Genomic DNA, 12,761 nt, shown 5'->3' with positions numbered 1-12,761 from the left:
ATGCCACACGAATTGCAAGCTGATCCTCTTTTTCACTGAGCAAGCCACTCTTCCCTTAGTGCAGTTTAAAATAAAACACATAATTAGCACATTAAAATAGGTGTGATTTCAACATAAAAACCTATCTACAGACATTCAAAGCACTGTGCCATTCACCAGTTCAAAGACAAGTTCTAATGCTTCCAAATAAATTTGCAGTTCAGAGTTCACAGGTCAGCATATTAATAGACACTTATTTCAGTTTTGTAAAAATTTACATAGCTTCATACTTGCTCACAAATTCTACTCCCAACTCTACTTCATTTACTCACCATATTATGCATCAGTGAAGAAATCTGCCCAAATCACCTTCAAGTCAGACATAAAATTATGAAGTGGTTCAGCCACTTAAAATATGTGCTATCCAGGTCTCTTTGGAGCCCCTTTGGGGGCAGTAAATAGTACTCTACAAAAATTTAGAGGCTCTGCTGACAGCTAAGCTGACCCAAACTAGGGAGATGCTGTGGCCTGGGTGCATTATATTGGTAGATCAAATTGAGCTGGCTAGAGAGCACTGAAGGCTGCCTTAGGGACTTCCACAGTTGCAAAATATACTAAACAGGCCACATGAATGAAGTCTACTCTATATACTTGAGTGAAAACCTAGAGAAACAGCATCACTGAAACAGGCCTCCCTGTGCTAACAAGGCCCCTTCTTTTTCAGGGGAAGCCATTGCAAAGGAGGATAGGCAGTGTTTCATTCTGGTCCACTTGATAATTTTTAATTTTTCAGTGGATAAGGCAGCTTCTACTCCAGCACTCCCTATGAAAGTTCTCTAAAGGAGAGATATTGAACAGCACGATCAGTGGCCACATTAGCCATGCTCCTTCCTGAACAGGTGCCACCCACTTTAAATAGCACTAATCCCTCAGAGAAAGGCAGCAGGTAGACCACAAAGCTGCCAGGACTTCTGCTATTCAGGATCTATCCTAGGATTCTGGTACAAGTAAACTTCAGGTGACTATGATCCGTGATTTGCAAAATAAAGACTACAGAAAAAGCATTCAGAATACTGTGTTATCACATGTCCCTCATTATGGCCAGAAAAAGTTACACTGGATCCCTTTTGGGAACCCCTGTATATCAATTACATGTCATGAGCTACTCTAGAAAACTACAGAATTTGTTTCATAAGGGCCAGCATCTACTTTATGGAGATGTTACTGTAGTAGCCTGGCTCATTTTGATACATACTGATTTCCTGTGTGTTGGAAGCCTTGTAAGTACCTGGGAGTTCTTGGCCTCAGATGCCTGCTTCAGAAAACAAAAGAGCAAGGACAGTGAACATCCTTGTGCTTCCATATGTTCACTTGCTGCAGAACATTTGGGCAAGCTTTTGGATTCCTCAAAACCAAAGCAGAGGCCTTTTCTCCACTTCATGTACAAACACAGTTACATGCATTTGCCCTGAAAATAACTGCAGAGTACCTGATATTCAAGGAACGGTTTATTTTCTAAAACTGTAATTCAGTTACTTTGGCTTTTACTGAATTGAAAGCTGCATTATTCACACCATTTCACCCTGCACATCTCACTGCTCTACTTCAGCAGAGTATTATCATTCCAACCATCCAAAATCATGTAAGTTGGGATCCAGTATAATCATAATTTTTAAGAGGCCTGATAAAATAAATTAGGGTATGATCCACCTTCTAATATTTTAGCTTTTAGGATTCAGTTTTCAGCTTCTCTCCATAATTGTCAGGCCTAGAAATATAGCTTTTTTTCCAAATGAAAGTTAATATAGTCACTTGATTCTAGAAGATGAAATAATTAAAGAAAAAACACATACACAAACCCTGCTAAATGTTGTTAGAGTCATGATTCAGCTGCATGAGTTGGTAACCAGATTAGCACAAATGGCTTGAATGAGGCAACTGAAAGCCTTAAAACTATTTCTTTTCCACCCAACTTCCCAAAAGCTGACCATGGTGGTTCTAATATATACTTTCTGCAGCTAAAAAGATTCCTTTAGTCCTGTAGTCATACTATTCTGATTGCTTCATATTATACAAGTCTCCAAGCTTCTGCACTGGCACAACATTGTTCTTTCCAAGTGATCTAAGATGTGGGGACCCAGATAGGTTTCTGAATGAAATTAGCTGGTGTTAGGCATGCAGAAGTTTGAAAATCCTACCAGGTGCCTATTTGCAGCTTTACCTAAATACCTTTAAAAATTTGGCCTGTGCAGATGATCCTGCTCTACTGTAGCAAACACCACCAAGCACCTTGGCCATCTCAACTACACATAAGCAATTTTGTTTTTAATTTTTCATTTTAGAGGGCAGCTACCTCATGTCAACAGATGGGAAAAAACACACCATTGTTCCTGACCAGTGCCTTGGGAATTAAATAACAGTTAAAAAACAAACCAGGGTTTGGCATGTTAATTCCTAGCTGGGCCCTAAGAGTATCTCGAAAAGAACTAAAATCCTCATGTGTGCATGGATATGCCAGTCTTAAAGAAGAAATTAACATCAGAAATATAAATCAGTAATATATGCAGAGTAAAAAGTCAGCCGTTACAAAAATTAACTGGTTTCCAAATTGGCTCAAGGAAGCACTGTTTTCGTGCTTGAGTTTAATAATTTATACCTAAACAAATAATTTGTTTCCCCCCTTTTTTCTCAGCATGGCATAGTGTTATTTAATTTCAAATCATAAGACTGCTTTCCCTCTGAAATAAACTGACTGTAAGATAAGTTGCTACTATGTGAAGCAACATGTAAACAGGTTACACGTAACAGTTCAAATCCAATTAAACCAGACTGGCAGGCAGTAAGAAAGCCTTATCTAAAGTCATACAAGATCTTACCCATTCTCTTGTGGAAACCACATCATAGGGTACATACGTCTGTATTGACGTATACACTATTTTATGTTAGAATCTGTTTATTTTATGACTTGGCCATAAAGCCTTATGTAACACATTCCTGCTTAATATGGAGCAGCATGTACATTTGCTTTGGTAATCTAAACAGTTTTCTTTCCAAGTGGTTATTCTGTCCCTCAAGGGTTTCTGTTTAGCCACAGTAGAAAAAAAGGTACCAGGGCTAAAAAGAACCACCACCATCACCAGTACCTAAATAAAGCTTGTAGGCACTAATCATTAGCATTCCCTTTCTTAGGCTTAGTGCTATGACTACACTAACACAGGCTTTAGGATTCAGTGAATCATTTTGTCACGATTGCCATAGACTTGTCATTGTAAATGAGGGGGAAATCATTTCTTTAGAAAAACAACACACCTCAGCCTCCTTTGGACTCATCTTAACGCTGCATTTTACCATTGGTACTAAGGGATTATATTAAAGCAAACACTCGCGCTGCTTCTTTTCTTTGTTAAGATAATCAAATGCATCTGCACTGATAATTTAGCCAGAGAGCACATATAACACAGATGGCAGCTCAGGAACTTCCGCTCCAACTCGATCAAACAAACATTTAGTATTATATAATTAACATTTTTTCTGTTACGCTGATAAATATAACATGTAAATTATCTGAAACAGCTTTCGGCATACGTAAAACTGTCTTCCATGAAGCATTTACACGCCCCATGAGAGCAGAAGTGTAGCTTGTAATCTATAAATTATAGTACACAAAACGCTTTTAAGCCTTTCATGAAATCCCTAAATTCTGCTGCTTGACAATAAATTATGTAATGGAGGATTATTTCAGGTGACTCCCAAAACTGTATACAATGCATCACAAGACAGTCAAGCTTAAACCCAGAAACAAAGCCTGATTTTTGCTCCCTGCTCTCTCCATATCTTATTAGGCTGTTCAGGAAAAAATATTATCTATGAAAATACTTACCGCCTCCGAGTCTTCAAATCCATGCAGGTACAAATTGTCGTACATGGAGGTCTAATAATCCAAAGCACCTCTCTCAATGCAAAACTGAAATTGCTACAAAGCCACAGCTAGGGTTAAAATGTAGAGAAGGCCTATACAGAGGAACTGAGCCTGCCCTGTCAATTTTCTGTGGATTCCCCAGCCAAGAAGCTATTCATTCACATCATAGAGGGGAAGGTTATCCCTAGAGGCAGTCCAGACCTGGCATTTTATCTGCCTTCCAAATACAGAGCATAAAAGCAAACCGTTCCCCAACCAAGGACTGATGACAGAGCTAGAAAAGAGCTCTGTGATTGGCTGAGCTGCCCAGCTTCAGTCAGCTGGAAGAGCATTCTCTGATAGTGGATGGTGAGACATAGGCATATACCTTTGCAATGAGCTCTTTCCTGATTATTTCCTCTCTTAAACACATAAATAGAATCTGATCCCAGTTCTTTAAAAAAAAGTGTTTAGACAGTAAGGGCTGTTAGCATTTACATTGCCTATTTTTTAAAAAAATATTTACAAATTATAAATATATCCCAGAGATGTTTGGAAGATTTTTATTTATAATCAACAAAATGTAACATAGAAGAATACACTGTATTAGAAGAAGCATCTGCATTTAACAATTAAAGTGCAATTTAAATTTTTGAAAGGGACAATTATGCATTTCACACAACTGCAGAGGGAAAGGGTGAAAGAAACCCCAAACAGACGGGGAGATTTTTTTTGTTCATGCACTATTTTTTTTTTTTTTAAATATCCTAACCCCCCCCCCCCAAAAAAAAAAACAAACTTTATTTGTGAGGCAACATATACTGCCTTCTTAAGCACCAGTAGCCTCATACGAAATAGAAAAGAAGAAAGTCAGATCATATGATCGTAGGAAAGTAGGGCTGAAAGGGACCTTGTGAGGCCATCTAATCCAGCCCCCTACTCAAGGCAGGATCATCCCTGACTAAACAACAAGGACAGGAATCAAAACCATGTGTGCAGAGCACAATGGACTGACTAGCAGTCCCATCACCTTAACCCCTTGTCCACACCCACTTTTAACTTCAGCGCTAATATTATTTTTATAACAAGCAACAAGCTTGTCCAGATTTTTCTTTAAAAGTATCTTTCAGTGGAAATCCACAAATGGATTTTAATCTAGCACTTTCCTTTTCATTCCAGACAAAATTGTCAGTAATATGTTTATACAGTAATTACATTTCTTTATTAGTGTCTCTTGGTCATAATCTTGTACTATCTTAAAACAAGTTCATACAGAAAAGGGTTGGATAGGGCCAAATTGTGACCCTCGGACTCACATTGATGAATAATGGTTCACAAGAATATAGTTCTGTGTAAATTGAGTCACAAAGAGGCTGGTCAATGGGATGATCTGTATTAGTAACTGCTCCCCAACAGGAGCTGGGATTTCTCAACTAAAGGCTATGTCCCAACCAGCAGGGGCATGCAATTGCAACAGCACAAATTTGTGCTGCTACTATGTGCCCCAGTGCACGCCCCTTCACATGCACTTTGCTGCGGGACACACTGTCCCACAAACTACCCTTGCCCAGCTCCTCCTGGCTCCTAGCATGCTGCAGCAGCCAGGGCACAAATGGAGCAGTAGAGATGCTCTGGCCAGCAGCCAGAGAGCCTCACAGAAGGACCAAGCCTCCATATGTTCCAGCATGCACTATTTTCACCTGCACCACGCTGCTTTTTTTCTTGGGGTTTGTTTTTTTGCTACTGAGAAATCCCAGTACCAAATTTTGCCCCCATACTGCAAATTTGCAGCCTGGAGCTCATTTTAATGTTCCACACATGCGGTTTATGGCTCCAATAAGAGGTTTGCAGCACCACAAACTGCGCATGCCTGCATGCAGGGACACGCCCTATGTCTGCACATTAATGGGCACTGTAAATTTGAGATGGAAAATAATTCAGTGAGCAGTAAAACAGCGCAGCTGTCCCAGCAAGGCCTTCCCACCTTCTGCATATGCTATGTCTACAATGAATAAAAATCTATTTAATGTATTACCTGACTTTCAAGCTAGGATCAATTGTTGTCCAAAGTTTGTCCTCTTTGTCCAAATATTTTAAGGCAAATTCCTTGAAGAGAAACCACAATGACACCCTTATGCAATTAACCCTTCCACAAACTTATTTGTACATACAATGATCACACACTCATGTAATAATTTATCTGTACTATGTTTAGATAGTTAGTCAGTGCCCATAACCCAGATTCCCTTCCAAATTCCCTCTTTCTTGTGACGGGTTAGAGATATCAATACCCAAGGGCCCCAGCTCCTGAAATCATACAAGCAAATAAGACTCACAATTTCATTTTCAAATGTTTCTAGCCCTTGTGTGTGCAAAAGAAAAAAAAATTGAAAATCTGACCCATGCGTAGTGCCTATCTGAGTCTGCAGAGAGCCGGAAACAAGAGCACTATGAAGTTGTGAACTGCCAAAAGTATCTTAACTCTGAAACCTTCCACCATTTCAAAGGGGAGGACAAAGCCATGGTGCGGAGGCAGAAAGGAGAGACCCTATGCAAAGGTGTAGAAAGACTGGGCTTCTGCTCCAACACTACTAAACCTAAGAGAGCTGAGCTGCCACATTTGGGGAGCATTCTCCAGTGCTTATGCTTATAAGGGAATTTGACCCAATATGTAAAAAGTTCACTTGGTTCAGAGTTGCAAATTGTACCTTGAGATGCTAGGATCAGTGAGGCAATTTCTTGATAAATTAGCATTTCAGCATATCTAACTCCCACTTTGAAGCATATGACAACTAGACATGGGTAACAGGGTCTAAACAATATGGATACGCAGGCAAAAAGAGAATCATAGAAAATTAGGGTTCGAAGAGACCTCAGGAAATCATCTAGTCCAAGCCCCTGCTCAAAGCAGCACCAGCCCCAATGATCATACCAGCCAAAGCTCTGTCTAGCCAAGTCTTGAAAACCTCCAAAGATGGAGAATCCACCACCTCTATGGGTAACCTGCTCCAGTGTTTTACTACCCCGCTAGTGAGAAAATTCTTCCAAATATCTACCCCAACCTTCCCTTACTGCAACTTGAGACCATTGCTCCTTATTCTATCATCTGTCACCACTGAGAACCAACTAGCTCCAACCTCTTTTGAACCCCACTTCAGGTAGTCAATGGCTACTATTAAATCCCCTTTCAGTCTTCTCTTCTCTAGACTAAATAAGGCCAGTTCCCTCAGCCTCTCCCCAGAAGTCCTGTCCCCCAGCCCCTGAAACACTTTCGCTGCCCTCCGCTGGACTTTCACCAACTTGCCCACATCCTTTCTGTAGTGGGGAGCCCAAAACTGGACACAGTACTCCAGATGTGGCCTCACCAGTGCTGAAGGGTGAGGCATAATCACTTTCCTTGATTTACTGGCAACGCTCCTACCAATGCAGCCCAGTATGTCATTAGCCTTCTTGGCAACAAGGGCAGCCTGCTGGCTCACATTCAGCTCCTTGTCTACTGTAACCCCCAGGTCCTTTTCTGCAGAGCTGCTGCCCAGCCAGTCAGCTCCCAGCCTAGACTGGTGCATGGGCTTGTTCTGTCCTAAGTGCAGGACTTTACACTTGTCCTTGGTGAATCATAAGATTTCTTTTAGCCCACTCTTCCAGTTTTCTAGGTCATTTTGAATCCTAGCCCTACCCTCCAGCGTATCTATTACTCCCCCCCCCCCCCCCGCCAACTTGGTATAATGTGCAAGAAGAAAGGAAAATGAGAGGAGGGAGGAGAAAGCAAATACCCAGCAGACTGTATAACTTATTGGTCAGGCAATAACCCAAAGCTTGATGAGCATCTGAATTATCCAGGAAGATGCCTACAGTGAAATCAGGGCAGTGAAGTGCAGCAGCTAAGTATGCAAAAAATACAATTTCTAAAATTGCTTATCTCTTCAAAAAATGTGTGTCTTTTTATTTCTATTGGTACTTAGGTCCTAAACTAAAATAACAAAGAAACATAGGTCTACATTCTACACTGTAATGGGAACCATGTAATGTAACATTTAGGAACAGAACTTAGTGGGTCAGATTTTCCTCTTCTGTTAGTTTAATCCAGGTGATCTCCATCATTCCCTGTGTAGATATAATTAAAAAAAAAAAATCAAGAACCTGAACACTACAAAATACTTAAGCATGTCAAGCTTTAAACATATGTATAGGTAGCAAGATGCTCTAATGCAATACAAATAACTCTGCAATATCAAGTCAGATGTGTGCCCATGTACCTTTCTACTGCAGCACACAACAGGTTCCATGAGGTCAAGGCACAGATAGTGGAGGAATGCTCCAATCTCTGTATAAATACTGAAAGTACTTGCAGCACAAGGAAACAGCAAAAAGAGCTGGAGCTTGCTAAACTACAGGAAAATTCCTTAATTTTCTCAGCCTGGCTAGACAAAATAATGCTTTAGTTTCTCGTAGGGTTACCATATTTCCAGTACCAAAAAAGAGGACACTTGTGGGTGAGAGGAGGAGGGGGAGAGGAGGGCAGTGGGATATATGATGGGGGGGAGGAGTGATATGCCCATGCCCTGCCTCTGCCCTTCACTCCCAAGCCCCTGCACCCCCAGCAGCGCCGGTGCCCCTCACACCCGACCTGCAGCCCCCTGCCCCTCCCCCCCAGCCTTGCCAGCGCCCCGCACTCCCAACCCGCAGATCCCTGCTCCCCCAGCACTGCCGGTGTCCCTCACTCCCAGCCCACAGCCCTTGGCCCCCCCCAGCCTTGCTGTCCATGCAGCACACGCACGCGCGCACACACACACAAAATCTGTCTCTCTTAACTGGAAGTTTGCCGTGCACCGACCACGTGACCCCTGACAGCCAATCACTTTGTCCGTTGCTCCCAGCCCCAAGCAGCCAGCCCGGAAAGCACAGGCAAAGTGAAAACCTGGACATTTGCTATCATTTCGAAAACCCACCCAGACACAAGGACAGGGGTCCAAAAAAAAGGGTATGTCCGGGAAAACCTGGATGTATGGTAACCCTAGCTTTTGTATTTGTTGTGCTGTTAAGTTTCTCCATTTCCACCCCACTCTTCCCACACCCACCACCCAATAAAACTGGTAGTGTTTTAAAAATTGCCTAGTTTAGGGCCGTCTAACTTCTGAGTGCAGCTGGTGGGGGAGGAGGGAAAGGCAGCAGCAGCAGTCGAAGACAATGGAAGGAGCTGGTGAGGTCCAGAGGGAAGCAATACCTGGGTTTATGGGGGGGAAGTGCAGGGAGTTGAAGTGGGGACACATGAGCCACAAGTTAACCATTTGTTGACCACATGCAGCCCTCAGACGGCCAGTTGAATAGCCCTGGCCTAGTTAACTGAGGAATTCTCTAGCATGTACATTCTACCTGGACAGATGTACAACATTCAGCAACAGCTAAATAGCCAAGCACCCAATTCAGTTAACGTATGTATTCTGTTTAAGAAGCACTGAATCCTGTGCCAGGCTGAGATCTCCCAAAACAGCAGGTTCTGCAACCTGCACGGATACTTGGTGGACTTGTACTTATTAAATCTCTGAATTAAAAAAAAAACACCCTAAATTTGCTGGAAGAGTTATTTCTTTTCTGCCCTAAATAATACAGTAATCCATTTCCTACATTAACTGGCAATGCTTAAAAGTAAATAAAAAGTAAACATTTACACTAAAAAAGTCAGTCTGTTTGTTCCACGCGGGGGGGGGGGGGGGGGGGGGGGCTGTTTTTGTTTGGTTTTTTTCCACAAAATCAAGGTAGAAAACAAAATTCCAATGGTTCATACAATGACCAGTGTAGTACTAAAGTGCTACTCCTTCCTTTCATTCTCAACTTTTCAGATTCAAGGCACCTCTTGTCTGGCTCAAGACACCTCTCCATAAATTTTGTGAATTAACCAGCACCCCATTTCAAAAACTCATTCATTTATTACAGGAGTAACTTCCTTGCAGAGGGGGCAGGCTATAGGGGTGGAAGGAAGAGCCAGGAAGGGAAAGCCTGAACCTGCCCTTATCTACTTACCTTCTCACACCTGAAGTGTGAGCCTGCCTTTATTTGCTTCTCTCTGCACACCTTACAAATCTCCTCACACTTCTTGCAGTATCCTTCAAAGGATCTTGTGGCATTCCACGGTGTATCCACATCCTGGTTGAGTGACTACTGGTTTAAACTAATTCCTTCAATTCATAGGATGCCTCATATGCAAAGATCTCTCCTTGCTTTACAAACACCATCAACAGCTTTGCAGTATATCAGCAAAGTACGGAAGTATCATTTCCAGTTTGCAAAGGAGGAAACCTAGGCCAGAGGTGTTCAGTGATTCATGTAAGGTCACACCCTGAACAAATGACATAGCCAACACTAGGACTTTGGTGTCTTAATGCTGTGCTTAGCCATAGATCAATTTTGTTTCCCTGGCATTGGAAAGAGGGGATCTCAAAGCTGAAATGTGGTCCAGGTGATAAAAGCAAATGTAAAAATAATTAAGAGAATATTAAGAAGCAAGGGTATAAATATTAAAAGTAATTAAAAAAAAATTAAGTCTGTAACACAAGATGACTACAAATACTAACTTTAACACATATTCACAACTGTGTCTCCCTGGGCCTGCAGAGTTTGGGAAAGCTACTATTAACAGCAACTTTGATTTCTGGCTACCTAAAGTATGCTTGGACCAAATTATTAGAACTTTAAGCTTAAATTCCACATTTACATTATCTCAAAAGTCTTCCTACTTCTCAGATACTCACCAGCAGCAAAGAAAAATTAAAGATGGTCCTTCCTCTGTACTTTCCAAAGTCCTTTATTGCTTCTGTCTTTATAGCTGGGAACCTACGAAATTCATGGGCCCTAGTGGCCAAGTACACAGCTATATCACGGCCATGGCCACCATTTTGAAGACAGAGCAAAGCAAGCCTCCCATGCCTCTGACTGGCTGAGGGGCTGGTTCAAGGGGCAGAGGGTGATAATTACTGAGTAGACAAACACTTTGTCATTGCCCCCCACTCCCCGGCTTCAGGGGAAAGGGACTTTTGGCTGGTTTGTCCCTGCTCTACTGCTCCATCCCGTTCCCCCCCCCCCCCGCCCCCTCCATGGAGACAGAGAGATGGGATATTTTCCTACATCTCCCCCCTCCCCCCTGGGCAACTTCAGCAGATGGGCAGTCTGCCTTTTTTCCCCCCTCTTTGTTCCATTCCCTCTCCCCGCACCCTTCTAGGAGACAATTTTTTGCTGGCTCTTTGCCGGCTTTTTGAACATAGCTAGTTCCCTGCTTGTTTTCACAGGGAATCAGCTATTTCACAGGAGACTGTCAATTACATGATTTCCATGAAACTGTGTATTTGGTAGGTCCTTACTTGTAGCCTTATAGCAAACACCTATGCATATGCCCATATTTACTCAGGTGAGTAGTCCCACCGATTGTCAAGAGACTTCCCAGGAAAAAAAAAATGTGCATACATATGTGTTTTAAGAATGGAGACCTCAAACTATAAGATTATTGAAGCAGAAATATTTTCATCTTTGTTCTGTGGAGCGAGCATCTTGTCAGCACTCCACAAGTGTCATGGCAAATTAATTAAGAACTTTTAATTTATGGCTTTTTAGTGGCCTGTTGGAAATGAGTTAAAAGTTGTGTTGAACATTTTCCTAACTGACAGCTGTTCACAGGATTGAATCATCATCGCAACAGACCCTAATTGTCAACCAAGTGGCCAAGAGACCCAGGGACCAAACAGTCCAGTCACCCTCCTACAGATGATCCCTCCATTTAAGTCAAGGCCAGAGAACAGACGAACATGATCTGGGGAACTCTGCACAGGTTCTAGACCAGGGATGGACAATTATTCTGGCTCACTTTAGGTGAGGTGCTAACCTGGCCCAGTGAGGTACAGTGGCAGCAGAGACACTAGCAGTGGCAGCTGGAAGGAGATGTTGTTGCAGGGGCTGCTGGGAAGTGGAGTCCAGCCAGCATGCTGCTCCTGCTCTGCCATGCACCTGGGGGTGGCAGTGGGAGCAGCTGCATGTGCCATGGCCCGGCCTACCCCCCATGCCTGGGCCAGGTGGGGCTGAGGAACCCACCACAGGCCAGTTACAATCCCTTGGCAGGATGGATATGGCCTGCAAGCCATATTTTGCCCACCCCTGTTTTGGTCTGTGCTGGTTCTGTGGGAAAAAAGATGGTTCTCAATTTTACAGAGTACTTAATATGGCCACCCTTCACATGTTCACTTAAATTCCCTGAACAAGAATTACTAAGTGAATTTTTAAGATCTATGTTATATGGGAGGTCCAATATAAGATCACAGTGGTCCCCTCTGCTTTCCTACAAATTGAGAGAGAAAAAAAATCAATAAGAGTTATAAATAAGTGAAACGAGATCTATTGTTCTAGAAGACTCTTTAGATGCTAGATTACTTGAAGGTATTTTATGTGCAACAGCAGAAGCAGATCAACTCAAAAAAGGCCATAAAAAGAACAAGAGAAGAAAGAAGACCTGCACATGAACTTTAACATAAACTTGTAATGGAAAGACTTAACCAACTCAGTGGAATCCTTACTCAGTTTCCTATTCCACTTATCTTTTCTGTTGTATTTTAGCACGGAATATCATTTGAATATATAGATGGCAATGAAATATGTATTTAATAACCAAAATGAACAGCTTTTAAATGATGTAATAAAAATATTTATAAAATCATTAAACAGAATGGTATTTAAAGGATGAAAACAGAGTCTAAATCAGTGAAAATTGGAAGACAACTACAAAAAGGCCAAATTCTGCTCATCTTAGTGACTAGGAAAGTCCTGCCTGTTTTACTGGAGTTACTCATCTGATTTAGGGAAGGAAACCAACTAGATTTTTCTCTTCATTAAACAGCAGAAT

At 42.0% G+C, this 12,761-nt stretch overlaps 1 protein-coding gene across 3 annotated transcripts in view; it reads right to left on the bottom strand.

The window, feature by feature from the left end:
* The window catches only part of CACNB4 (calcium voltage-gated channel auxiliary subunit beta 4), a 272,823-nt gene that overhangs the window by 145,792 nt on the left and 114,270 nt on the right, over positions 1 to 12,761 (bottom strand). The window contains exon 1 of one of the 3 annotated variants that reach the window (XM_006266159.3): positions 3,860 to 4,273. The exons of the other annotated variants lie outside the window; for them this stretch is intronic. Within the exon in view, the coding sequence (XP_006266221.1) occupies positions 3,860 to 3,904 (45 nt within the window). The 5' untranslated portion in view covers positions 3,905 to 4,273. Of the gene's footprint in view, positions 1 to 3,859; positions 4,274 to 12,761 lie in introns of those variants that run through there. 3 annotated transcript variants of the gene reach the window in all.

This window comes from Alligator mississippiensis, chromosome 4 (assembly GCF_030867095.1).
Source record: "Alligator mississippiensis isolate rAllMis1 chromosome 4, rAllMis1, whole genome shotgun sequence".
NCBI lineage: Eukaryota > Metazoa > Chordata > Crocodylia > Alligatoridae > Alligator > Alligator mississippiensis.
This window is presented reverse-complemented; position numbering and strand designations above follow the sequence as displayed.